The 23,895-nt window shown below is 67.2% G+C and overlaps 2 protein-coding genes across 2 annotated transcripts in view; one reads left to right on the top strand and one right to left on the bottom strand.

Annotated features, from left to right (window-relative positions):
* Positions 1-1,275, top strand: part of ZNF276 (zinc finger protein 276) — a 6,236-nt gene extending 4,961 nt beyond the window's left edge. The window contains 3 exon segments of the mRNA XM_037515727.1: positions 72-189; positions 612-711; positions 781-1,275. Coding sequence (XP_037371624.1) covers positions 72-189; positions 612-711; positions 781-1,015 — 453 coding nt within the window. The 3' untranslated portion in view covers positions 1,016-1,275.
* FANCA (FA complementation group A) lies at positions 1,256-23,895 on the bottom strand. Its single transcript, XM_054697613.1, has 44 exons — positions 23,836-23,895; positions 17,610-18,118; positions 17,487-17,524; positions 16,648-17,007; positions 15,058-15,387; positions 14,858-14,901; positions 14,536-14,783; positions 14,052-14,161; positions 13,565-13,644; positions 13,425-13,458; positions 13,217-13,283; positions 12,856-12,968; positions 12,451-12,527; positions 12,135-12,276; positions 11,778-11,911; positions 11,420-11,530; positions 10,822-10,917; positions 10,675-10,734; positions 10,143-10,231; positions 9,729-9,789; positions 9,614-9,663; positions 9,119-9,195; positions 8,259-8,369; positions 8,045-8,181; positions 7,688-7,758; positions 7,368-7,461; positions 7,106-7,287; positions 6,477-6,570; positions 6,136-6,315; positions 5,975-6,048; positions 5,746-5,897; positions 5,136-5,389; positions 4,478-4,635; positions 4,176-4,281; positions 3,684-3,743; positions 3,485-3,589; positions 3,059-3,171; positions 2,575-2,704; positions 2,243-2,305; positions 2,040-2,145; positions 1,832-1,910; positions 1,601-1,757; positions 1,419-1,511; positions 1,256-1,348 (listed from the first exon to the last, which is right to left on the bottom strand). Exons 1-44 carry the CDS (start codon positions 23,893-23,895, stop codon positions 1,256-1,258), a joined length of 5,502 nt encoding a protein of 1,833 aa, XP_054553588.1.

The following is a 23,895-nucleotide window of genomic DNA, read 5'->3' as shown; positions in this document are numbered from 1 at the left end:
AGCCTGCACCGTGGCTCCTGGGGTCTGCGTTGTGGCCCGCGGCCAGGCCCTCAGGTCCCTGCCCTCCCCAGAAGCACATAAAGGAGCACCACGAGGAGGTACGGGAGAGGCCCTGCCCCCACCCAGGCTGCAACAAGGTGTTCATGATCGACCGCTACCTGCAGCGGCACGTGAAGCTCATCCACACAGGTGTGTGCCGGCCCCCAGGCTGTGCCCCAGCAGCAGACCCCTGGGGGCGAGGCCCCGGCCTTGGGCTTTGTGGTCATTGTTTCTTTAAATACAACTGTGCCTACGTACTTGTGGAAGTCAAGTGGAGAGCACCCGGGTCGGTGCCCCCATGCTGGATGCACCCCAGCTGCGCTCGGACGCCCTCCCCGGGTCTCCGCCGCCCTAAGGACTCCTGGCTGGTGGGCTGAGGGGCGGGGCGTGCTATGGGGGCCGTGCCCCTGCTGGGGCTGGGGTGTGGCTCCTGACATGCTCCCAGAAGTGGGGTCCCCAGCTGTCTGCAGCTGTCAGTGCTCGGGGTGGGGAGAGCGGCTGCAGCCCAGCAGGCATGCAGGGCATCCCTCAGGCCTCCTGGAGGCCCCGCCCTTCACCCCATCTGCCCGCAGAGGTGCGGAACTATATCTGCGACGAGTGCGGACAGACCTTCAAGCAGCGCAAGCATCTCCTGGTCCACCAGATGCGCCACTCGGGAGCCAAACCTCTGCAGTAAGTGTGGGCATGGGGCGCGGGGCACGGGGCCTCTCCTGCGGGGCCTGGCTCACCCCCCTCCCCCAGGTGCGAGGTCTGCGGGTTCCAGTGCCGCCAGCGGGCGTCCCTCAAGTACCACATGACCAAGCACAAGGCCGAGACGGAGCTGGCCTTCGCCTGTGACCAGTGCGGCCGGAGGTTCGAGAAGGCCCACAACCTCAATGTGCACATGTCCATGGTGCACCCACTGACACAGGCCCAGGACAAGACGCTGCCCCCTGGGGCGCGGCCAGGCCAGGCCGTGAAGCCCGAGCCCACCTGAGGCCCAGCCCAGGTGGTGGCGGATGATGGTGTGTCCTGACCCCCGTGCTGGCCCAGTGCGAAGTGGCCAGGGGCTCGGCCCGCGCCTCAGGGCCCTTCCGGGCTCCGTGCTGGCCGGCAGTTTCCACAAACACTGACCCCTCCCCCTACCGAAGCAGTCAGGAGATTGTGACCCACTTTTTAGCACAAGGAGAGCTCGGCGTCGTGCTTGTAATAAATTATTTACAATGCGAGGGGTGCGTCAGACAGTTGGGCTCCGGGGCGGGGTGGCCTGCTGCCGGCTCGGGAGGGCGGCGCTCAGCTCGGGGTCGCAGTGTCCGCAGGTGGCCAGCAGCTGGAGGAGACCAGAGTGAGTGGGGAAGCAGGGCCTGGCAGCCCCCTCAGCAGGGCACGGGTGTGCTCACCTCTGCCGCCTGTGTGCGGCTCCATCTCGGGCACCTGGGTGCCATCTGCAGCAGAAAGAGCCGCGCTTGCATCAGCAGGCCCACGGGGCTGTCCTGCAGGGCAGCAGCAGAGCCCAGGTCAGCAGCCTGCCGGGTCTCAGCCTGCAGCCCTGGGGACATCTCGCTGGCTGGCTGGGACCTGCCTCGTCCTGGAGATCCTGCCTCCCACCATCCGCAGCGGGTGCCGCGCCGGTCTCCCCGGACACAAACAGGCAGGTCAGCTTCAGGTACATGTCCACTGCCACGGGCAGGAAGGTGTCTTCACCCTCGAGGGAGTCTTGGTCGAAGTAGGGGAGCAGGCTGCGGCAGAGCGGGTGAGGTGAGGTCCAGAGGCGGGCCCAGGCGGAGCCCCGCCCTGCACCTGCCCCACTGACCTGTAGAAGGCGAGAGGCAGCAGCCGGAGGAGCTGGTCTGGGGCCAGTCGTGGCAGGACCCAGGCCAGGTTGCTGCTGTCTGCGGGGACCATGGGGTGTCAGTGCCACGCTGCCCTCCTCCAGCGCTGGGGGCTTGGCTGCACCTGTCCTGATGCCCCCGGGCTTGGTGTCCTCTGGGGACCCCAGCTGGTGCCCAGCACCTCCTTACCCATCTCTGTCACCCGGAAGAGCCCCAGCCAGGGGAGCCGCCGCTTCTGCACACACCTTAGGGTCTCGGCGCAAACGCCCAGGGCCTGCTGGGCACTGAGTGTAGCCTGTGCGCAGAGGAGGCCTCAGCCTGAGCCTCGCACCCACTACCCGCCGCGCACCCTGCGTGGCGACCCTCAGACCCACTCGTCTGGCATGACTCACTTGCGGGTCGAGGCGCGAGGCCAGCAGGCTGGTCACGCAGAAGAAGAACAGGAAGAGCAGCAGCTGGAAGGAAGGGGCACTCAGGGCCGGCTGGGGGGGCCACCCACAGGCCGCCCCCAGATCACTCCACCTGTGCAGAGGAGCTGCCCCTCCTCGAGGGCTTTAGACTCCCAGAACCTGCGGGCAGTGACCCCACACCCGGCCTGCCTGGCCCGAGAGGCAGTGGATACGAAGCCCCGCCTGGTGCTGTAGTTAGCAGGGAACCCACCCCCACGGCAAGCAGGACCGTGCGGCCCTGGGGACACTCGGACACGGTGCCCACCCTGCCTCACCTCCTCTCCCAGGGCGTCCAGCTGAGGCAGCGTGCTCCCGGGCCCGGCTCGCTGGATGGACAGGTGCAGTGCCGCCGCGGACACCCAGGCAGGGCCGGCGGGGGCGGGCGTTGTGTCTGAGAGGAGGGCGCTGTGGGGACGGGGACTCAGCACACGGAGGGCTGAGCGGGGTCTGGCCAGGGCACCTGCTGCCTGCTGCCGGGTGTCTCCACCCTGTCAGTGCTCGGCTAAGGTGGCAGAAAACCACCGGCCCCGGGCCCAGCTGAAGCCGACGGCCCTCGGCAGCTGGACTCCGGGGTTGTGGCTGTGGGAGCTGCTGCCTGGCTTCCTGGTGGGTCGGGGCAGGCCTGCTCCCCAGGGGCCCGGAACCCACACAGGTCTCAGGTAGAGGAACCAGTGTGGCCAGCGCCCTCCGGGAGGCTCCGGCAGCCCCTGACACAGGCTGGCTACGCAGTGCCCCCGGCCCGGCCCGGCCCATGCTCACCTCCTGCCAAAAAGCTGGGCCTCCCGCAGCCGCTGCAGCTCCGGAGGCAGCGGGCCTGATGCGCACCGTGCCCACCGACAGCGCAGCTCAGGCTCCAGCCGCGGCCACCATGCCTGAGGAGGATGACACGGTCAGCACATCTCACAGGGACGAGCGTGGGGCTGGGGCTCCCTGAGGCCTCAGGCTGGGAGGAGGTGGCCATGTCTGACCGAGTGGCCTGTCCACCACGGGCCATAGGTGAGGCAAGGGTACCCCTCGGGGAGGGACCTGGCCCAAGGCCCCCTGCCACTGTTAGGGTGCGTGGGTACCAGAGGCCCAGAGATTCGGGGGGAAGGCCCTGTCCCCCACTCCGGCAGCACCCCCCCGCGCCCTCTGCTGGGTTCCACCCGGCGCTTTCTGATGAAGCTGGGGGTGGCCTGGGCCTACCACAGCAGAGGTCAGCAGCAGCGGGCACTCAGTCTGGCATGCCCTCAGGGTCAGGTCGGCGGTCAGGGCAGGGTCTCCGCTCTGGGCGCAGGCATGGAGGAGGCCCTGGGGAGAAGGCACCGCCTCAGCAGCTGGCTGGTGACCCGGGCTGGAGCGGCAGCAGGCCCACGGAGCTGGGAGAGGCCAGGGATGGAATTACCCGGAAGAAGTGGACGGTGAGGTCGTAGGTCAGGGCCACTCCATGGGAGCAGAAGTTCCTCTGTAGGGAGGGTGGAAGCCGCCAGTGAAAAAGGGGCAGGGACAGGCGTGGGGCCGCCTCCAGCCCGCCGCTGGCTCTGCGTCCACCACCACCATGCCATTCTGGAACCTTCTCAGCATGTGGTCACCACACCTGCCCTGTGCAGCTGGGGCCCCAGCCCACAATGCAGGTGGAGTGCGGCAGCCCCGCTCCTTCCCAGGCACTTCCCGGCTGCTGCTAGAGGCCCCAGGGCCATGGCGAATGCATGTCCATCTAGACGCCAGCCGAGCGCCCAGGAGCACGGGTGGTCACAGACTGGCCTGGCCAGCCAGGGGTTGCAGGAGGGCGAGGCAGCCTGAGCTGCACCTGCCTGGATCCCAGAGCCCGCACTGGCCCCCTGGACCACTGTGGGGAGCCCCCCCCGCGAGCCCGGGCCCAGGTCAGCGCCCCTACCAGCTCAGAGTTGACCAAGTGGAAGAAGTCAGCACAGTTGGGAGCCGCCGGCCATCCAGGCCCGGGGCTGCTGAGGAGGAGGGCGGGGGGCAGGGCCAGCAGGATCCTGGGGAGGAGGCAGTAGGGAGAGGAGCAAGGGCTGGACACGACGCGGACTCTAGGAGCCAGCCCAGGCCAGCACCCCGCTCCCTGGACAGCCATGTGTGCCGGGCGAGGCTGACCCAGGCCTGCGCAGCCTCCCCACGGGGCTCCAGGAAGCAGCTGGGGCGGGTAGGGGTGGGGAGCTGGGCGCTAGGTCTCACCTCTTGTAGGTAAGCAGCTCCTGCTGTCTCCCCAGGTGGGCGGCCGCCTCCCACCGGCCCGGGGGAGGCTCTGTGGCCTGGAGCCTTCTGCGGAGCGCTGGGAGGAGGAAGTGCCCCCCAGAGGGAGTGCGGCCCGGGGCCAGGTCTGCAGCCATCTCCTGGAAGCCAAGGCCTTAGGGCTGCAGCCTTGCTCACTGGGGGCCTGGCGGCTCCCAAGGGGGCTCCACGGAGGCCTTCTGATTTGGACGTTATTGCAAAGTGAGGGACTTTGTGGCTTAGTGGTGGTTCTGAGAGCCCTGGTGGGCAAAGCGTGTGCGCCGGACGGCTGCGGGGGGTGGGGAGGCGGGCAGCGATGCCTCGAGAGCCCCGGGCCCAGGCCGCCTACGGCTGCAGTGTGCCAGGCGCAGCTGCCCGTGGCTAATCGATGTGCATACCGGGAAGTGTGACGTCCACAGGGCTTGGAGCCGCCAGCCGGGCAGGCCAGCTGTCACGCCCCGCGGCACACCGTGCTCCCTGCTCCGTCCCCGGGCAAGCATGGAGCACGTGGCTCTGGGCTGGCCCTGGACGCCCCGGCCTCTCACTAGGCTACCCGAGGGCCCTTGTCGCTAACAAGACGTCTAAAGGCCGAGCGCCGAGAGCATGCGGGAGCCCGGCTCACCTGCAGCCTGGAGAGCAGCTCCTGGTTCCCACTGCAGCCGCCGGGGGCCGAGGCCCACCCATCCTCGCAGACGTGGTTCCCTGCACTGAAGTGGATGCAGCAAGGATGCCCGAGTTCTCCTGCGCACCTGAGCGTCTCCTGCCCCTCCGTGGCCGCCCTGGCCCTGCCAGGCCACACCCTCCCGTGGGGGCCGCACTCCCCACCGCCTGAGTGGAGCCCAGCGCCACCCTGTGGGTGAGTCCATGCAGCGTGTCCTCAGCTGCCCGGGTGTGAGGCCTGCTCGTGGCCACTGGGACTCCGCCCCTCAGGGCCTGGCCTGTCCACAGGGACGTTCAGCACTAGCTGCCCCCATGGGTGGCCCCTGAGTCCCTGAGCTCGTGGGACAATACAAGCCCTGGGCAGCAGGACCCACGAGCCGGGCATGGCGGAGGACAGACTGTCCCGGCCTCACCGCTGGCTGGGGGGGCGGCACAAGCCAGCACCCCCAGACTGGGGCCGCCGCGGCGCCCGCGTCTGCGTGGGGAGCCCTGCCGGCGGCACACGCTCGGCCGTCGGGGCGGGCCCCACGGCCCGAGAACCGCCTGCCCAGACGCGCCCGCCGGTGCCCGACCTGGGGGGGCGTCCAGCGGCGCGTCCAGCGGCGCGTCCAGCAGCGCGTCGAGCAGCGCGGCGCAGGCGGCCTCCAGGTCTCCGTCGCAGCCGCCGGCCGCCGCGGGCGCGGGGAGGAAGTGCTCGTGGATCGCCCAGCACTGGAAGTCGCGCCTGGAGGGTCCCGCGTGAGCGCCCGGCCCGGCCCGGCCCGCCCGCCCCGGCCCGGCCCGCCCGGCGCCCTCGCTCACCGCGCGGCGGCCGAGAGACAGTCGCCCGCGGCGGGCGCCTCCGCCTCCATCCGGAGCCAGTCCCGGTAGGTCAGCTGCGGCGCGGGGGGCGGGTCAGCGGGGCGGGTCAGCGCGCCCGGGGGGGGGGCCCCCGCCCCCCGCCCCCCGCCCCCCGCCGGGACCTGCCTGCAGGCGCGGCTCCCGCAGCAGCTCGCGCAGCGCGTCCCGCCCCCACAGCCCCAGCGCCGCGCGCCGCCAGTCGGCCGGGGTGCGCGCCAGGAGCGCCAGGCGGGCCCGGGCGAGGCCTCCCGGCCCAGGGGGCCCCGGGCCTCGGGCAGCAGCCGCAGCACCAGGAACTGGAACTGAAGAGGCGCCGGTGAGCGCGGGCGGGGCCGCGGGAGGGGCCGCGCCGTCACCCTCCGGCCGGCCCGGGCACCGGGCCGCGTCCCGCCACGGGCTGTTCCGAGAGCGGGAGCCGCCCCACGGCCCTGGGGCCCGGGAGCCCACGGGAGGCCGCGCCCACCTTCTTGATGAGGCCTGGAGACAAGCAGGCGCGCAGGGCGTCGGGGGACTGGGCGAACTTGCTCAGGGAGTAAGAAATCGCCGCCGTGCAAAATCTGGGAGAGAAAGCGGGAGCCACCCCTGCGAGGCGCGGCGCAGGCGGCGGCGGAGGACCTGGCAGGGCCGGGCCACCCTCCTAGGCCACAGCCGGTCATGGAGGCGGGGGTCCGCACCCGGGGAAGGCCTTGACGCCCCACCGGGGAGGCAGGCGCGCAGCGGAGGGCAGGCCAGACAGGGCGGTGGAGCGGCGCCCCCGCGCGCCGGCGAGGATGCTGCAGGGGACGCTGGAGGGGCTGAGCCGAGGGCGCGGGGCGGGGCGGGGCCGCGCTCCAGCTCTGGGGTCTGAACCCAGCGGCACCGACGGGACGAGCCCGGGCCCCCAGCACAGGGTGGAGGGACCCGCCCAGCAGAAGGAGCCCGGCCACACAGAGTGGGAGGCAGCGTGCGGTCGCCCTGACGCAGAGAGGACCGCAGCCAGTGTCCCTGTGCGGCCATAGCGCCGGCTGCAGAGGAGGCTGCGGGGCAGTGCCCGAGCGTGGCGGGGACCCTCCAGGCCTGGGTGGGGTGCAGGTGGGGCGGAGCCGGGCTTACTTGAGGCAGAAGGGCCAGCACGCCGCTGTCCTGCAGGCCAGGAGCTGTACGAAGAGCTCGCACACAGGGAGGCTCCTGGCGGGGCAGTCCAGGCACACCTCCGGGAGGGCGGGCCTGTGTGCGCCCAGGTGCACGGCCAGGGCGGCCAGCCCCAGTATCTGCGAGGCGCTCAGGCTCGGGCCCTGCAGGTGTGTGGGGGGGCGGTGTGTGTGAGTGGGGCGTGGGGGGCTCTGCGGGGAGGGGCTCACGGGGCCCAGCCTACCTGATGCCAGAGCAGCTGGCAGAGCCGGGTGAGCACGGCAGGGAGGAGCCGCCCACACAGGGTAGTCACGAAGCTGGAGGCCCAGATGCCCTGCCTGCAAAGACAGCCAGAGACTGTGGCTGCCTAGCATGGCTGGCTCAGCCCCTGATCTGGTGAGTGGCGTGCAGGCCACTGCCCAAAGAGCAGGGCTTCCCCAGGGGCCCCGGCTCCGGCGAGCGCCCACATGGTTCGAGCCGACGCACAGGTGTGAGGAGCAGCCCGGAGGCCTGTTGGGAGGGGCACCGCGCGGGGAGTGTACACCCACCCTCTCCCCTCCCTACCTGTCTGGGGGGGCGAAGCGAGAGGCCACCATCAGGCTCTGACAGAAGGCCGTCAGCAGGAGGTCCACCACCTGTGGGGGGTGGGCCTGTTGGGGGTGCAGGCGGCTGGGGGCCCGCAGATGGTGCCGGCCCCAGCCCACACCAGGCGGGGACTGCATGGCCTCGCCCCGGAGCCTTGTCCCCCCAGGGCCGGTGCGTTGGGAGGCCGGAGAGCCTGTTGGGCTGCGGCCACAGGCCCTGCTGCACCAAGAGGGACGGGGCTCCGGGGCAGTGGGGGTCCCCAGCACCTGGGGCTCGCGGCAGCCAGCAGCCACACTAGCAGGGGACAGGGCTGGCCCTTGAGGGGCTCCTGCTCACCGCCTGCTCCTGCAGCTCCAGCTCCGGGGTGAGGACGCTCAGCTGGATCCTGGACACCTCTGTGCTGTCGCCCTCTTTGCCGGGGCCCAAGGCGGAGCTGAGCCTTTCGGAGACCAGGGCCATCTGGGCAGACATGGCTACAGAGGGGCGAGGGCTGGTGAGTGTCCCTGGCCCACCCCTGCCAGCCACCCCCTCCCACCAGCTCCTGCCTCACCTCCCTGCTGCCCGGGTTCTGCCATTGTCGCCCTCAGTCTGTCCAGTGCAGCGGCCAGCTGGCCCAGGGGCCCCTCGGTCCTTGTCCCCGCTCCAGGCCCCGTGGCTGCACCTGAGACACGTAATCAGGCAGTCGGGCAGCAGGACACGCCCAGGCCCCCCGTGGCCGCAGGGACACCGCCCGCACTAGCACTGGGCACCCCTTGAGCCCAGCCCTTGACCAGGAGGGGCGTGCCCTGTGGCCGGGAGGCTGGCCCTGGTGGCTCCTTAAACCATCTCTGATAATGGCCAGTGTGCGGGGCCCTCCGGCAGGGGACCAGTGCCTGGACTGAGCTCCCGGGCTGCTCAGAGCCACGTTCATCGCAAGGGAGGCAGCCTCAAACCCCAGGCACGCGCTCACTGTGGTGTGGCAAGAGGCCCACAGGCGTACGCCTCACGGTGCGATGGGCCTGGCCGGGGAGCACCAGCTGGGGGACGAGCCAGGGCCGGCCCAGGGCCACACTAGGGGTGCTAGCCAGGGAGGCAAGCAGCACAGACACAGCCCCAGCCCCATCCTGCTGCCCAGGCTCTCGGGCAAGGCGCTCCCACCATCTCATTTTCGCTGCTCTGGGAGCAGGGAGACCCCAGCGCCAGAAGAGCTGGGCACGCAGACAGCAGCCTCACCCCTGGGGTGCAGGTCCCTCAGGCCCAGCCCGCCGGTCGGGACCAGCCATCAGGACCCTTTGGGCAGAGCCCAGGAGCACTCTGACCACAGGCCCGAAGGGGGCTGGGCCTCCAGGCGCAGGGCTGGCATGTGGGCCTCGGCCCGCCCAGACCAACCATCCTGCCCCGGCCTGGAGGGCAGCGTCTCCCATCACTCACCGTCCGGCGCCCCGTCCTTAGCAGCAGTGCAGGCCTGGCGATAGGCGGAATACAGAGAAGGGGGGATTTTGTCTGCTCTGAATAGAGGAGACACTAAAGTCAGCTGGGACTCCTTGGGACTCTCCAGCCTGCAGCTCTAAGACGTCCGTGGAACAGGCCCGCAGGACCGGGCGCGGGACCTCACAGGAGGTTGTTCCTGGCGGCCATGCTGGTCCCGCTGCCCGTCGCCACAGACACTGGCCAGCAGGGGCACTGCTGCCTGGCGAGCCCATAGGGGCCAAGGAGGGTGGGGCGCATGGCTGAGCCTGGGGGCTGCGGGAGAACTGGCTCCGACTGCCTGGGGGTGGGGAGGCTCCCTCTTAAAAAGTAGGGGCCCCGGCCAGTGAGAGAAGGCCCATGGGGTGCGAGGGGACAAGCTCACAGGAGAAAACGTGGACATCGCAGGACATGCGCCGCCCTGCCCCGCCCCCCCACCCCCTGCCCCGCACCCCGCACCTCCTCAGGGCCTCGATGAGGGCCTCACGGGCGTCCGGCGCAGGTGGGAGCTGCAGGGAAGGGCCAGTGAGAAGCGTGGCCTCCGTGCCCGGGGCCCAGGGGCAGCCACACTCACCACTCGGGGCGAGAGCAGCACCGGCAGGAAGTGGGACGCGAAGTAGGGCCTCCGGAATATGCTGTGGGGACAGTGGGGCTGGCTGTGGGCAGAGGCCGCCGGAGGGGAGGGGACCGCGGGGGACGCCGCGGAGGGGGGGCAACGCTCTAAGGTGTTTCCAGATCTCTCTCCGGACACATCCTGCACAGGCCAGGGCAGCGCTGCAGCCTGCACAGGGGCTCTGGGGCCACATCCAGTTCAGCAGCTGGCTGCGCCCTGCCCTGTGTGGCGGAGCCACGAAGGGCCCTCGCGGACGCCCAGCGAGGGCTCTGGGCTTGGGCTGCGCCCCCCCCCCCCCCGCCACGCCTTCCCTCCAGCACCCCGGGGCCCCGCCCGCCCAACCTGTGGGGCCGGGACCCGGCGAGCACGGCCCACCTGGCCTCCATGACGGTGACCGGGACCCTGCCTGTCTGTGCGAACACGGCCACGGCCTTCTCCACGTCCTGGCGTGCGCGGCTGTGGGGCTGCGGTGCGGGGCCGGGGCAGGTTCAGGAGAAGTAGCCGCAGCCAGAGCTGGGGTCGGGCGCCCCCAGGCACCAGTTGCCCGCAGGGGCTGCCCAGGGCCCATCCAGTCTGCCTGCCCAGGGCCTGGTCTGCCCCTCCCCGCCCACCTGCCCTGGGTAGCGAAGGTGCCGGAAGACAGCCCAGACATGAAGAAAGAGACTTGCACCGGCGGCGTCTGCTGCGACTCAGCTGAACGTGCATCAGACGCTTTCACCTCTTCCCTGACGCTGAGCAGCGCCGGAGGCGGTGGGGGCTCAGGGGCCCCAGACTGAAGGGAGGGCCTCAGGGGCCCCCGAGCCCCACGGCGCCAGCCCCACCGAGACCTGCCCGGGACAGACCAGTGGCCGCGGGTGGGGCCTGGGACTCCTGGTCTGAGAGGAAACCAGGCAGAGAGTGCCCTCACCTCCGGGATCTCCCCAGCTGGAGACGCGTCTTCGTACAGCCCCATGGATTCCAGGGGAACCTGCCGCGGAGCCCGGGGTGAGCACCTCCCAACCACACGTCCTCTGTGGGGGGCGGGGCTGGGAGGGGCGGGGGGCCAGGGACGTGCCTTGAGGTCAGCAAGCCGCGTCCTGGCCAGCGAGACGTAGTCAGTCAGCAGGGCGCGGTACTTGTCGGGGACCAGCGGTGGGCGCAGGATGTGCACCTGGGCAGCCAGAGGGGGCGTCAGCCTGAGCGTCCCTGACTCTCTGGGGTGCCTGGCACGTGGCTTAGGGAGGCCTGGGTCGCTGGCGAGCTGCCCGTCAGGCCCCCAGAACAGAGGGCTGCCGGGCCTGGCGGGGCACACCTGAGCATCCTCGGGACCCTGGCCCCGGTGGAACCCAAGCGGGTGTGGGGCGCCTGGAGGCACATGCCTGGGCCGTCCGGCATCCCTGTTACTTGGAACACATGGTGGATTCCTTATGAGTCGACAGTGGCCTCGGGGGGACTGGGCCGCAGCTCAGGCTGCCCGGCTGAGAGGCCACAAGGGTCCCCTCAGGTGCTGGGGGCAGTGAGGGAGGGAGGGAGGGAGCACACAGTGGGGAGTTTTCCTCATCCTGAGCTTCATCCAGATTCTCCACCCAGCGCACACCCCCCAGGCCCTCTCCATCAGTGTAAACAGCACACGCGGAGACCCAGCAAGACGCAGGGGGAGACCTGGAACCCACCTGCAGATACCGGGGGCCCTCGTAGGGCACAAGGTCGGCCAGGAACTTGAAGAGGAAGACCAGCGCCTTCTTGCTGCCGCCGTGGTGGCCACGGGAGCTCCCGAAGGTGGTCTAGGGTGGGGGGAGGCCGGTGGCCAGCTCCTGAGTCCAGGGGCGCCGCCCCAGGAGCTGGCACCCGAGCACCCATCCCCCCCACCCCAGGGAGAGGCGGTGTCCGCCGCCTGGACAGGCCAGCAGGGCTGGCCATGGGCAGGGTGAGGAGGGTCTCCAGGGCAGCATCTGCAGACAGCAGGGGCAGCCTGGCTCTTAGGTGGCTTGCATGTCCTCTGGGGGGAGCAGGCCAGCCAGGGCCGCTCACCTGGAACCAGTCTGCGTAGGACGGGGCCACGGAGGGGCCCTCCAGCGCGGCCTGCCGCGCCACCAGGAAGGCGGTGACCATGCAGTCCCAGTCCCAGCTCTGGAATGCACTGGCCAGCAAATGGTCCACCCAGTCTGCAGGAAACCAGACAGGCTGTGGACAGGGCTCCAGGAGTATCCCCGAGGAGCCAGCCAGTGTCCGGAGGCTAACGATGGCAAGCGCCTGCGGGGTGGGGTGGGGCTGCGCCCATCAGGAAAGCTAGGAAGGGGTCCTGGCCCCAGGACACGGCAGCCCACCCACAGATGCAGGGGTCTTCGCCACGGGACGGCCCCACCCGCTTGGGGCACCCAGGCGCACCCTGGATGAGCGGCCGGGCCTCAGGCACGCAGGTCAGCAGCACAGACACACAGGACAGCACGTGCGCCCAGTTCACCTCCTGGGCGGCCACGACGTCCCGCAGGCGGCCCACCAGCTCCTCTGCGCTCAGCATCGCGGCGAGCTGGGACAGAGACCACAGCTGCCCATGCAGGCCCTGCCCCGCTCTCCACAGTGCGGCACTGGCCGCGGGGAGACAGGTGGGGGGCCGGGCAGGATGGAGGCTGGGGCAGGCAGGGCCTGAGTGCGGGGCCGGGGCGGGGTGACAAAGGGAAGCTGGGCTGAGCCCCCCACTCACCTCGCGGAACAGGCCGGTGAGCAGGGGGTGGGCCCTGGCGAAGGTCCAGTCTTGCTGCTTCTGGACCGCATGGGACACTAGGTTCACGAGGGAGACAGAGCCCCGCTTTCAAGTTTCAGCGTCAAAGGCCAACCTGCTGCAGCCCTGCTGGGGACACAGCCCTGGCGGCCGGGGCCCTCTCTCGGGCTGGTGTCCTGGGCGAGGGGCCCCGCCCGCCTGCATGTGCCAGGGCAGCGGGTCCTGCATCTGGGCCGGGGATAGCCTGTCCAGGGCAGAGTCCCAGGGCTGGACGTGAAGGCGCCATGTCATGGTGAGCGGTTGCAGGTACCCTCACGAGCCCCCACCCTCATGGCCTGAGGAGCAGCGGGTCGGCACCCGGGGAGCCCCTGGGAGGCCAGGACCCACCTTGGAGCACAGGCCTGTGGGTCAGGACCTGCGTCAGAGTGTGGCTGAAAAACCTCTTTGGACACCCTGTCCACACGATGTCCTGGTGAGTGCGTTCACTGAACACGCCCAGCCTGGGGGAGGGGGTTGGGGGCTGGTCACAGGGGTCCCCAGGGATGGGGCGGTCACAGGGGCCCCCGGAACAGGGGCAGGGTGGCCGTGTGCCCCTGGAAGCCTGGAGGGAAGCACCATGAAGGTAGCCTGGGGCACTCCGGGTGGGAAGAGGGTGCCCAGGGTTAGGGTTCAGGGACGAGAGGCCCCCCTCCTCCCTCAGTCACCAGGGGGGCCCCTCAGGGTGGGGTACGGGGCTGCCCCAACATACCAGCCACGCACTACCCTGTAGGAGGGGGCGGACTCCTCCGGGCTGGCAGCCAGTGCTTCAAGGGCGACTGGGGGCAGACGGGACAGGCACTCAGCACGTGCGGCGGGCACGGCCCCTGTGAGCCAGCTGCCCCCCGAGCGGGCGCGGGTGTAGGCCAACATGCAGCCGGAGCCCGCCCACCCGCTGGAGGCCCGCCCGCGCCACTCACAGGCCAGCATCCTCTGCAGCACAGCCGCGGCCACCTGCCGGAGAGTCGGGGCCTGAGCTGCGGCCGGAGCCCCAGCCCCAGTGTCCTCGAGGGCACCGCAGAGCTCCAGGGCACCGGCCGGCCACCCCGTCCCCTCCTACCTGGGGTGCCCGCTCGGGCTCCACATCCCGCCTCGGGTCCGAGTCCTGAAATCCGCTTGAAACCAGCACGCGCACGACATCTAGAGCCACGGGTGACAGCCGCACGTGCCTGGCGGCCACAGCCGCATTCGCTGCCACCCCCACCCCCCCCACCCCCGTTGCAGGGCCAGGCTCGGGACAGGCTTGGCATGTGCTCCACCCGCCAGCTAGGCTCACGGGCACGGCAAGCCCTGACCCCCACCGCCCTGACCGCCACGGCTCTGTCACCACCCTGACCATATCACCAGCTAAGTTTTGGGCACAGGAAGAGGCCGTGGCCCCCGGGACCCCGCCTTGCAGCTGCTTTCACGGGCAGGCGCCCCAACCCTGGCCGAGGCACACGCAGACCCACGGCACGGCTGGCTGGAGGACTGCCGGCGGGGCCCGTGCGCCCAGGGGTCAGAGCAGAGGGCACCGCTGCCCGAGCGAGCATTGCCCCAGCACTCACCGGAAAGCAGGGCGCCGGCTGCGGCGGGCTGACAGCATGTGGCCGCCTGCGCACACAGGCGGAGGAGGCGCTCCAGGAGCCAGGCCACAGCGGCAGGCGCAGCGGGGTGGCTGGGGGAGGTGAGGGCTCATCACATGGGGCCGGGGCCGGCGGACACCAGAGGTGACGGAGGTGACTGCACCAGCCCTGCCATTCCCACAGGGTGCAGCAGCGCCCTCCTGTCCCCCCGCCGCCCCCAGCACTGACTCGCCCGCTCCACTCCGCTCCCGGCTGTCTCACCCCCACCTCTGGCCTGCACCCCGGCTCTTCTACGCAAAAAGCAAAAGGACACTGTTCCCTGAGCTGCCCGTGTCGCTCACCCCGCTGCACCCCAGCTCCTCTGGGATGGCCCCCGACCCCCACCGCTATGGTCCGGGCCGCCGGACTGGAACGTAGGTCGGCCATGCCAGGTTCCAGAGCGCCACGGCCGTGGCCAGACACGAACCTCTCCAGCAGCTCCGGGAGGCCCACGACATCCTGCGCGTGGAGACACCACAGGGCTTCGAGCAGCAGGGAGTCCTGAAGACGGCACCGCACCGTGAGCCCCTCCTGCCGCAGCCTGTGCTCCCGGGCTCCGGAGTGACGTGCCGAGCCAGGGGTCTCTCCTGGCCACCAGCTCCTCAGTCCCCTCTGCCGTTCCCTCTTCCCTCCCGCTCTGTGCGTCCAGCTGGCCTGGGGCCCCCCCGACTGGGGCTGGGCCACAGATCACAGGCCTCACAGGACACGCGGCCAAGGGGCAGAGACCTGCCGTCCCCCGCGCTGCCCACCTCCTCCAGGTGCCCGCAGTGTGGGCTCTCAGCTGTCTGAGAACCTGCAGCAGAACAACACTCTCCCCAGCAGAGCAGGAGGCTCTTCAACCACACTCTCCCAGCTGACCCTCCCCCCCCGCCCACTCCGGTGACTGGCCCCACCGGCCCCGTCGTCCCTGTCTTGCTGAGGCCCAGGTTGGGTGGCCCGGCCTACCTGCGCCCGCCACAGCGCCCGGCAGAGAGCGGGCCGGGAGAGGGAGCCGCGTGCCAGCAGGTCCTGCGCCGCCGCCAGCAGGGATGCCAGCCGCTCCTGAAGGACAGAGCCCATCGAGACGCCAGCCGACGTCTGCACCGACAGGACAGCCCGCGCTCTGGGCACCCCACTTCTACGGGAGCGCCCCTTACCCTGCTCCCAGGGCTGAGCAGCACCCCGGGGGGTGGCTCAGCCCCCTCCACGCAGAGCTGGGCCACGCTGGCGGCGACTACATGGCTGGCCAGGTCCGGTACTGCAAGACCCAGCCGGCAGGCCCGATCCCGTAGAGCAGAGCCTGGGAGACAACACGCGAGAGAGCCGGATCACACGTGAGCCGGGCCCAGACCCGAGAGCCTGCCGCTCGGCTGCAGGCCACAGGAAGCTGCCTTGGGGGGCCAGGGGCCTGCAGGGGTTGGGGGAAGCTCTGGCATCCCCGCGTCTCTCCAGCCCACAGTAGCTGGCCATGGCACAGTCGCTGAGCCCCATGTGACGCGAATCGGGCAGGTGGTGGGTGGGCATGTGCTGGCCGAGGACTCTGTCCACCTTGTCCAGCGCGGGGTCCTGCAGCAGCCCTGTCTCCTAACTGCTCGGGGTCCAAGACAGACCTGCTCCCACACGCCTAGCCCTGCTGGTTGATGGACAGTGGGCCCTGCTGCCCAGAGCCCAGCAATGCCCAGCAGGAGTCATCTTCTCTTATGGCCCCCAAATTCAATCTTTTTACGAAGGAGACCACAGCACACAGGTCACCTCGAGGCCCTGGGAGACCAGTGGCAAGGCCGGGGGGTACAGAGGTGTTGGGGGACACAGAGAGGGGGCTGCAGTGGGAGGGGCACAGGCAGGCACCACTGTGCTCCTGGAGCTGTTCTGGGCAGTGCCACTCCCGGCTACGTGTCCCCTCTGCGTCCCTGGGGAAGCAGGTTTTTATTTACGGACTTTTTCTCTCTCCTGGGTAAGTACATGTGGTCCTCGCTATCTCAACAAGAAAAACAACTAAATATTCATGAGCACAGGGTCGATTGTGCTGCTGTGGTCAAGGCTAAGAGCTGCTTGGGTCCATTTTTAGGCCTCGACCCAGAGTCCAGAGGACGTAGCTCACGCTGGACAGGGAGGTGCAGACTTGGTTGGTCACAGCCACGGCCGCGGACCTCGCAGTGACCTTGGCAACCGCTGCAGAGACACCTGTCCCTTGGGGCCAGGTGGACATGACTCTGAGAAAAGGGAATGAGCTGACCACTTTGGCCGCACCATCCCAGGGGGCTCCTCGCCTCCTGCTCTCAGGCCGGCGGGCCCACGCGTGCCCTCCCCACCCCCACCCCCATCGCAGCTGCAGCTGCTGCCCAGGGCTTTCTGGAAGCCTGCTGGGCCCCGTGTCATCACACAGCAGCCTCAGCACTGGCCCGAAAGGCCATGGAGCATGACCACGGGCCCCCAGATGGTCGTGGGGGCCACCAGTCGGTGGGGTTCACACTTCCAGCTGCTGTGAGCAAGTGGGGATCACCTCGCCCAAGAGTTGGCCCCACAGCCCCTTCCTCAGAAGGCGTGAGGGAGCCATTACCTAGGAGTGAGGCGGAGAGGTCAGCGGTGGTCTCAGGGCTGCCGGCCAGCTGGCTGAGGCCGGACTCCCCACGGGGCAGCTCCACCTGGAAACGCAAGAGCGGAGCCCTCGACCTGGCCCTGCCTGCGGGCGCCCGGAGAGCGCAGCTGCCCACGCTGCTCCCTCCGGATCCCTTTCTGCTTCCCTTCGCCCGGAGAGAGGCGCTGCTGGAGGGTCTCCGCCGGGCGTCCCCTACCACTGCAGGGCCCACCTCGAGCAGGAGGCTGTGCAGGTCCAGGTGGTGGGTCAGCAGCTGCACCCCCGCGGCCGCCAGCTTCTGTCCCCTCTCCGCGCGCGGCTTCTGCCTCTTGGCCCGGCCAGCTAAGGGGGGACCGGGTTCAGCAGCCTCTGCGGCTCACAGGGCCCGCGCGCCGCGCGCCACCCCAGGACGCCGGGCCGGGCCGGTTTCCCGGGCCTCCACCGCAGGGCGGCCGCCTCCTGGGGCGAAAATGCCGGCGCCCCGCGGGGCCCCGCGGCCCGGCGCCCCGACTGGCGAGCGGGCGAGGCTCCGGGGGCCGAGGGCCAGGCGGGCAGCCCGGGGTCCCCGCACAGAGGGCGGAAGGGGCGTCGGGGCGCGGAGGCCGAGGCGGCCGCGCCAGTCACCGGCCGGGTCCTCTTCCCGGGGCTCAGGGGCCGGCGCGCCCGCCGATCCCGAGGGGACAGAGGCCCGCGGGGGGGGTCGGACCGGGCGCGGGCGGGGCGGGGGGCCGGGGGGCGGGCGGGCGGGGGCGGGGCGCGCGGCCGGGGAGGGGGCGATCGGGCGGGCGGGGCGCGGCGGGCAGAGGCGGGGCCCCGCCTACCCAGCAGCTCGGCCCACGTCCTGCCGCGGCGCGCGGGGCCGGGGCGCGCGGGGCCGGGGGGCGCGCGCGGCGCCGGCGGGTCCGCCATGGCGGGCAGGCAGGCAGCGAGGGGCCCGCGCTGGCCTCTCATTGGCTGCGGCTCGCGCGGCCCCCGATTGGCCGGCGGCGCCCGGCCCCGCCCCGGGGCTCGGCGTGCGCGCGCGCCCATTGGCCGGCGGTGGCGGCCACGCCCTGGGGGCGGAGCCGGAGCTGCGTGTCGTCGCCCGCTCCGCGCGCCGGGACTTCCAGGGCCGGGCCCCGCCGCTGCGCCCCGCGCCCGCTGGGGTCCCCCGCCCGGGCCAGCGGGGCGGGGGGGCGGGCGCTTGTGTGACGTCATGGCTGCGCTTCCGGGATTTCAGCGTCTCGAGGCGCCTCCGCCGGGGTCCCCCGGGGCGGCCACAGGAGCCCCCTCCCGTCTCGCCCCCGCCCCCCGTCTCCCCCGCACCCCGGGCGCCACAGCCGCCTCCCGCGGCGCCTCCCCAGGCCTGCGCCGCCCCGGCCCGGCCCCCGCCCGGCGGGACAGGCCTGAAGCTGGGCGGCCGCCGCTCGGTCTCCGCACAGGCCGTGGCGCTGGCGGACACGTGGGGGCCGAGCTGGTTTCCGGAGGGGTCCCCGCGCCTGGTCGAGCCTCAGGCACCCCGGGCGCGCCCTGGACGCGGGGTCCCCAGTTCCACCCGGAGGCCGCGCTGTCTCCAGCCCAACCCGGCCCGAGGTGCTGAGCTCCGCGCCAGTGCGGGGGCTCAGGGAGGATGGGGGCGCGTGGCCCCGCCCAGGCGAGGCTGTGTCTCCACCCGCTCCTTGGGGTCGGCAAGATGCTCCTGACCTGGGGGTGATGGGAACAGAAACTTGGACTGAGCGTGTGTTCCAGGGCTTGGGGCGCCAAGACCCCCAAGGCCACACCTGAGCCAGTGCCTGAGGACAGGCCCCCTGCTGAGGTTGCCCCAGCTGGGCTGAGCTCTGACTGGCCCAGGCCTGGGGGCCCCTCCCTCTCCCCCTCCTCTCCCTCCCTGGCTGCTCCCATCTGGCCTCACCCCCCAGCCTAGAAGCCGGAGCAACCCCCTCCTAGGCCTTCCCTACTGCTGCCCTGGGTTGCCTTTCGGGATCAAGCACAGCCTGGCTTTCAAGACCCTTGGGACTCACGCCCTTTATCGTTATCCCAAAATAAACCTGAAGGCACAAAGCCGAGGACTCAGGTTGCAGCTTTTCCTCCCAGCCTGGGAGCTGCGGGCTGCAGAGGGACAAAGCCAGCGTTCAGCGCCTCAGGCTGGGGGCGGCCAGGCCGGGCTGGCATGGTGATCGGTGCGGCCTCCTGGGAGACCTTTTCGTCTGCAGCACCATGAATGAGGTGGGCCTGGCCTGCCCTCCAAGGGGGAGGCTCCGCCTGGGTGCCAGGGAGCCCAGGGGCCTCGAGCTCCAACTGTCTGTGGTCACACCTGGAGCTCAATCCTGACACACCGGGTGCTTTGCCCCACTTGCTCAGAGTGTTTTCCTGGCATCACCCTGGACCCGAGCACCGCCCCTCCCGGGGTCACACAGCCCTATCCACAGTGCTCTGGGGTTCATCCCAATTTAGTTTTTGGCGTCCAGGAGTCAAAAACCCTAGGATCCTTCTTCTAGCTTCTGTTTTTGCAAAAACACAAGGGGCCCCTCCTGGGTTAGGTATAGCCAAGCCACAGCCCCCCAGCTGCACTGCAGGGCCACCCCCACAGACATTGTTATAGGACAGGGAGAGGGGCAGCCCAAACCCCGCAAACCTGCCTATTCTAAATGGGTTCTGCCATCCGCCGCATCAGCACAAAACATAGGAGACTTTAATGGGAAGGAACTTTAATAAAAGCTAGGAAACAATACAGGTAAGGCAAAGAGTCTAGTTTCTAAATCAAGCACCCAGAGTTCCCCGTCCCCTCGTGGGTAAAACTCCATCCAAATGGGATCGGCCCAGAGCAAGGCCCCAAAGCCTGCCACAAGTCTAAAGCATCTTCCAGTGGGGACCCACAGAAAAGGGTCACAAACAACCGGACAAGCCCGGAAGGAAAAGAGCAAAATCAACATCAAGATAAAAGCTGCCATGGTCACCTCCCCACGGGTCTCCCCCACATCTGTGTCACCCCGTCCACGACCAAAAGACAAGCGCAGTTTCTTCACGTGTCTCTAGGCTCCACGCGCCTCCTCCAGGTCTCCCGGCTCCATCCTGCTTCCTTCCTCAGTCTCTTCTGCAGCTTCTCCTCTTCCTGCTCAGCTCCACCCTCCCTTGGGTGGGGCAGGGAACCTCCCCCTTTCCTGGGGACCACCCTGTAACACTAGGATGTTTGTTTTTCCCAGTGGAATTGGTTTCATTCCCTTGCTTGTCCTTATATCTGAAGCCTCCCTAAATTCTTCAGAGGTCCCCTCCTGCACTGTCCCTAAAACTGCCTAATAACCCTAGCTTGCCCTGTCTCATTGCCCCCTTTTATGAGTGGAGCCCTAACTGCAGTTAGGGAAAAGGGACATAGGTCTGATCAATGACTGCTTCCTGCTGAGAGTGGGCGACTTGGGGAGACAGTTAGGGTTCCACAGTAGGATGATGATCTAAGGGACCCCGGAAGATGGACTGTGGAGACGTCATTTTGGGTTTCATTTGAAGGACCATTTGGAGCTTGATGGCCTCCAGGCGAGCGGAGATGATTCCAAGGAGAATATTAAGGATGCAAGGCCCAAACAAAAGAACAATAAAGAGAATTAGTAAGGGAACGAGAAAAGGCAGTAGCCAGGACAGAAGTTGTCCTTTTATAGAATCAAAGATAGACTGTCTGTGTCCAGCTAAGCCCTTGCCCTGCCTGTCTTTTGAGATCATTCACAATTTGTATATTTTTCTTCAGTATTTTTAAATTTTCTTCTACCTCATGAGAAGTATTTATTTAAAAGCAACATGTTTCATTTAAGAGGGCACAAACTCCTTTAACTTTTGCCATCGGCAGGTCTAGGGTTCTGCGATTTTATATTACCACTAAGACTAGGGATTTTAAGGAGTAATGTTGGGCTAGTGCCCCAAATATCTGGAGGTGTTGTAGCCAAAATGACAGAATTAGTGAGACCTAGGACTTCAGTACCATTTTATATTTAGTAGCAGCAGCTAGGAGAGCCAATAGTGGCTGTGGAGGCTGCTAGTTTGGATTTTAGTTACAATTTTCTCCATCTTAATAGTTAGGAAAACAAAATTAAAAATGTATAAACAAGTAGCCTTGTAGCCAGCAAGGTAGCAGTGTTGTAAAGTATCCTGGCTCAGGCTGGCCATTTGTACTAGTGAGGGGACAATTGACCAGTAGGTCAGTCCAAAGAATTGGAGTAAGGCAGAGTAAGTGGCCCCTTATTTACAAAAAAGGTGATTTTTATGTCTGCCATTTTTAGGGTCACCCGAGGCTTGTCCATATAAACAGTAAACAGGGGAGTTTCTCTCACCTCTGGGCTTCTTCAGAGAAGATCTTCTCCTGCACTAGGTTCTTCATAGTCAGAGGCAGCTGACGGTCAAGTCTGTCCTCCCATCTGGGTGAGACCCGTGGGGAGGTGACCATGGCAGCTTTTATCTTGATGTTGATTTTGCTCTTTTCCTTCCGGGCTTGTCCGGTTGTTTGTGACCCTTTTCTGTGGGTCCCCACTGGAAGATGCTTTAGACTTGTGGCAGGCTTTGGGGCCTTGTTCTGGGCCAATCCCATATGGATGGACTTTTACCCACGAGGGGACGGGGAACTCTGGATGCTTCATTTAGAAACTAGACTCTTGGCCTTCCCTGTATTGTTTCCTAGTTTTATTAAAGTTCCTTCCCGTTAAAGTCTCCTATGTTTTGTGTGGATGCGGCGGATGGCAGAACCCATGTAGAATAGGCAGGTTTGCGGGGTTTGGGCTGCCCCTCTCCCTGCCCTATAACAACATCACCCCAGGATCAGACACGCGGTGCAGGCTCCCTCGGCCAGCTGCCCATCTCACCTGTGCCCGTCTCACCTGTGCCCGCCTCGCCTGCACATAGGAGAGCACCAGGTCTGGCCCCAGCACGAGTCCCAACATAGCACTCAGCGGCTGCGGACTAGCAGCGCCCACCATGAGGCCCGAACTTGGGGGCGTCTGTGCTGCTGTGATTCTCCAGTTTCAGGTGATGTGTCATCACACTGGCTGCTCCTATCCTGTCCCCAAACAGCGGGGAGGCCCCGCCTGGCGGCCCCCAGCAACATGTGGCCAGCCCTGCTCCCACCCTTCCCGTGGCTCCACGGGCGTGAACACAGAAGACATGCCTCAGGAGCAAGTGGCAGGAGTGGCCTGGCCCCGAGCTCGAGGTGGGCTTGGCCACAGGCCTCCCCAGCCCCACCTGACTCCAGGTGGGGGCCCCTGTCTTAGTTCTAAACTCCAAGAGGCAAGATTAGATCAAGGAAGGACGAACGTGCTGTGCTCCGCGCACGGCAGCGCAACGCGACCTTTGTGCAGTTGGCTGGGCACCTGCTCCCGCCCTGGCCTCTGTTTGCCCTGCTTGGGCAGGACCAGTGGCGTTTGCCCCGCCTGGAGCGTGGCCTCCGTCTGACCTGGGATTGGCAGAGGTGCCAGCTGCACCACCCTGGGAAGGAGCAACTGAGACAGGGCAAGCTAGGGTTATTAGGCAGTTTTAGGGATAGTGCAGGAGGGGACCTCTGAAGAAATCAGGAAGGCTTCAGAGATAAGGATAACCAAGGAAATGCAACCAATTCCACTGGGAAAAACAAACACCATTGTTAAACACTAGGGGAAAACAAACATCCTAGCACCACAGGTAACCTTGTTAAGGATGGTCCTGGTTTTCTTCAGATGGTAAGATGAAGTGTAAAGATGCTCACCGGGAGGGCTGGACCATAAAGGTAAAGCGATAAGCATAACAGATGGGGAAAGAAAATACTGTTAAGGAATGTGAAAGTCCTTGCTTAGTACCCTCTGGGAGTTAGCCAATCAGGGAGAGAAAGAGTAAAAATTAAACATAATGAGGGAGAGAAAGTATATATTGCCAACCTAATATCCCATACCGGCTCATCTTGGCCCCTCCCAGGTACTTTATACCTGGGAGTCTTTCTTCTTTGTCTCTTTTCTTCCTAAATAAACTTTTCTTTCAGAGACAAGATTTGTCTCTCTCTGCTTACTTACTCCAAAAGTCTGTGAATTCCTTTCTACGGTTTCGCGAGACAAGAACTCGTGGTAAAGCGGCAGCAGTTGTTACACACACCGGCATCACAACCGTCTTAGCTTTGACCTCAGGGAGGACTGCGGGGCCTGATACTGGACCCTGACCCCTGTTAGTTGTGGGAACCACAGTCACTGGCCAGCTTCTCCCCTGGACAGGCGGGGACTCACTTCCCAGACCTGCTCTGGCCTGGCTGCCCTTGCCTGGCCCTGTGGCCCACGCGTAGGTGTCACCTAGCATCTCTGGGGCACAGCTGGAGGAGAAAAGATACGGTTTCTAGGAGCATCCATAGAGCTTTCGGAGCCTCTGACCCCTTCCCCGCCACCTACCCCCACCCCCTCCGGCCAGGGTCCCCCTGCAGACTCCAGGCGGGAAGCAAGGAGAGGCTCTCCATGTCCCCAGTGACACCCCAGCGTTGGGCCCTTGCTGGCCACGGGCGTATGACCAAACGGGGGTCCCTGGGCACTGGTTAGTGCTGGACCCAGGAGGGCCTGTGCTCTTACAGGGTGCCCTCACGGCCACAGGCCAGCTGGGCTGAGCCCTGACCAAGCCCTAGCCATCGAGGAGAGCCTTTTTCCAGGGCACCACCAGAAGCGGGGTCGGCAGGGAGAGCCGCTGAGTCCCTGGTCCCTGAGCCCCGTCCAGGCTCTGTTTGCTCGGGAGTCAACACCTGCCTTGGTTTTCCTCCCGGGAGGCACCAACACTCATGTTGCTTTACCCTCGGCCCTGCACACTTGGGGACCTGCCGTGCACACTTGGGGACCTGCCCAGTCTCAAATGTAAAACTTGTGGAGCAATTCATTTGTATCAAACTCCTTTCTTTCATTTTAAAGATTTATTTTCCTTTATTTATGCATACGAGAAGTGGGGTGCAGGCCAGAGGTCTGTCCTGGGGTCGAACTGGCTACGGCTTGATAGCCTGAGACTAAACCCTGGGCCCCCAGGGAGGCCCCTCAGGCTCCTTTCTGTTTGAAGATTAAAGATCCTCAAGGGATTACCTGACAGTTGGTCCCAAGTGACCAACTCCTTGGGGGGGCGGGGACCTGGCCTCTCCATACTCAGCTGTTCAGAACCACCAGGACTCCAGGCCTGAGCCCCTCACGCCGTCCGGCGCCCCAGTCCTGAGCCCACTACCTGCATGGGGTGCACCCCAGGCCCGGCCAGCACCCGGAGCCGCAGCCGCTCCAGCCGCAT

This window comes from Talpa occidentalis, unplaced genomic scaffold, assembly GCF_014898055.3.
Source record: "Talpa occidentalis isolate TD23 unplaced genomic scaffold, MPIMG_talOcc4v2.1 talOcc4.17, whole genome shotgun sequence".
Taxonomy (NCBI): Eukaryota; Metazoa; Chordata; class Mammalia; order Eulipotyphla; family Talpidae; genus Talpa; species Talpa occidentalis.
The sequence above is the reverse complement of the archived record's forward strand: the minus strand, read 5'-3'. Positions and strand labels throughout refer to the sequence as shown.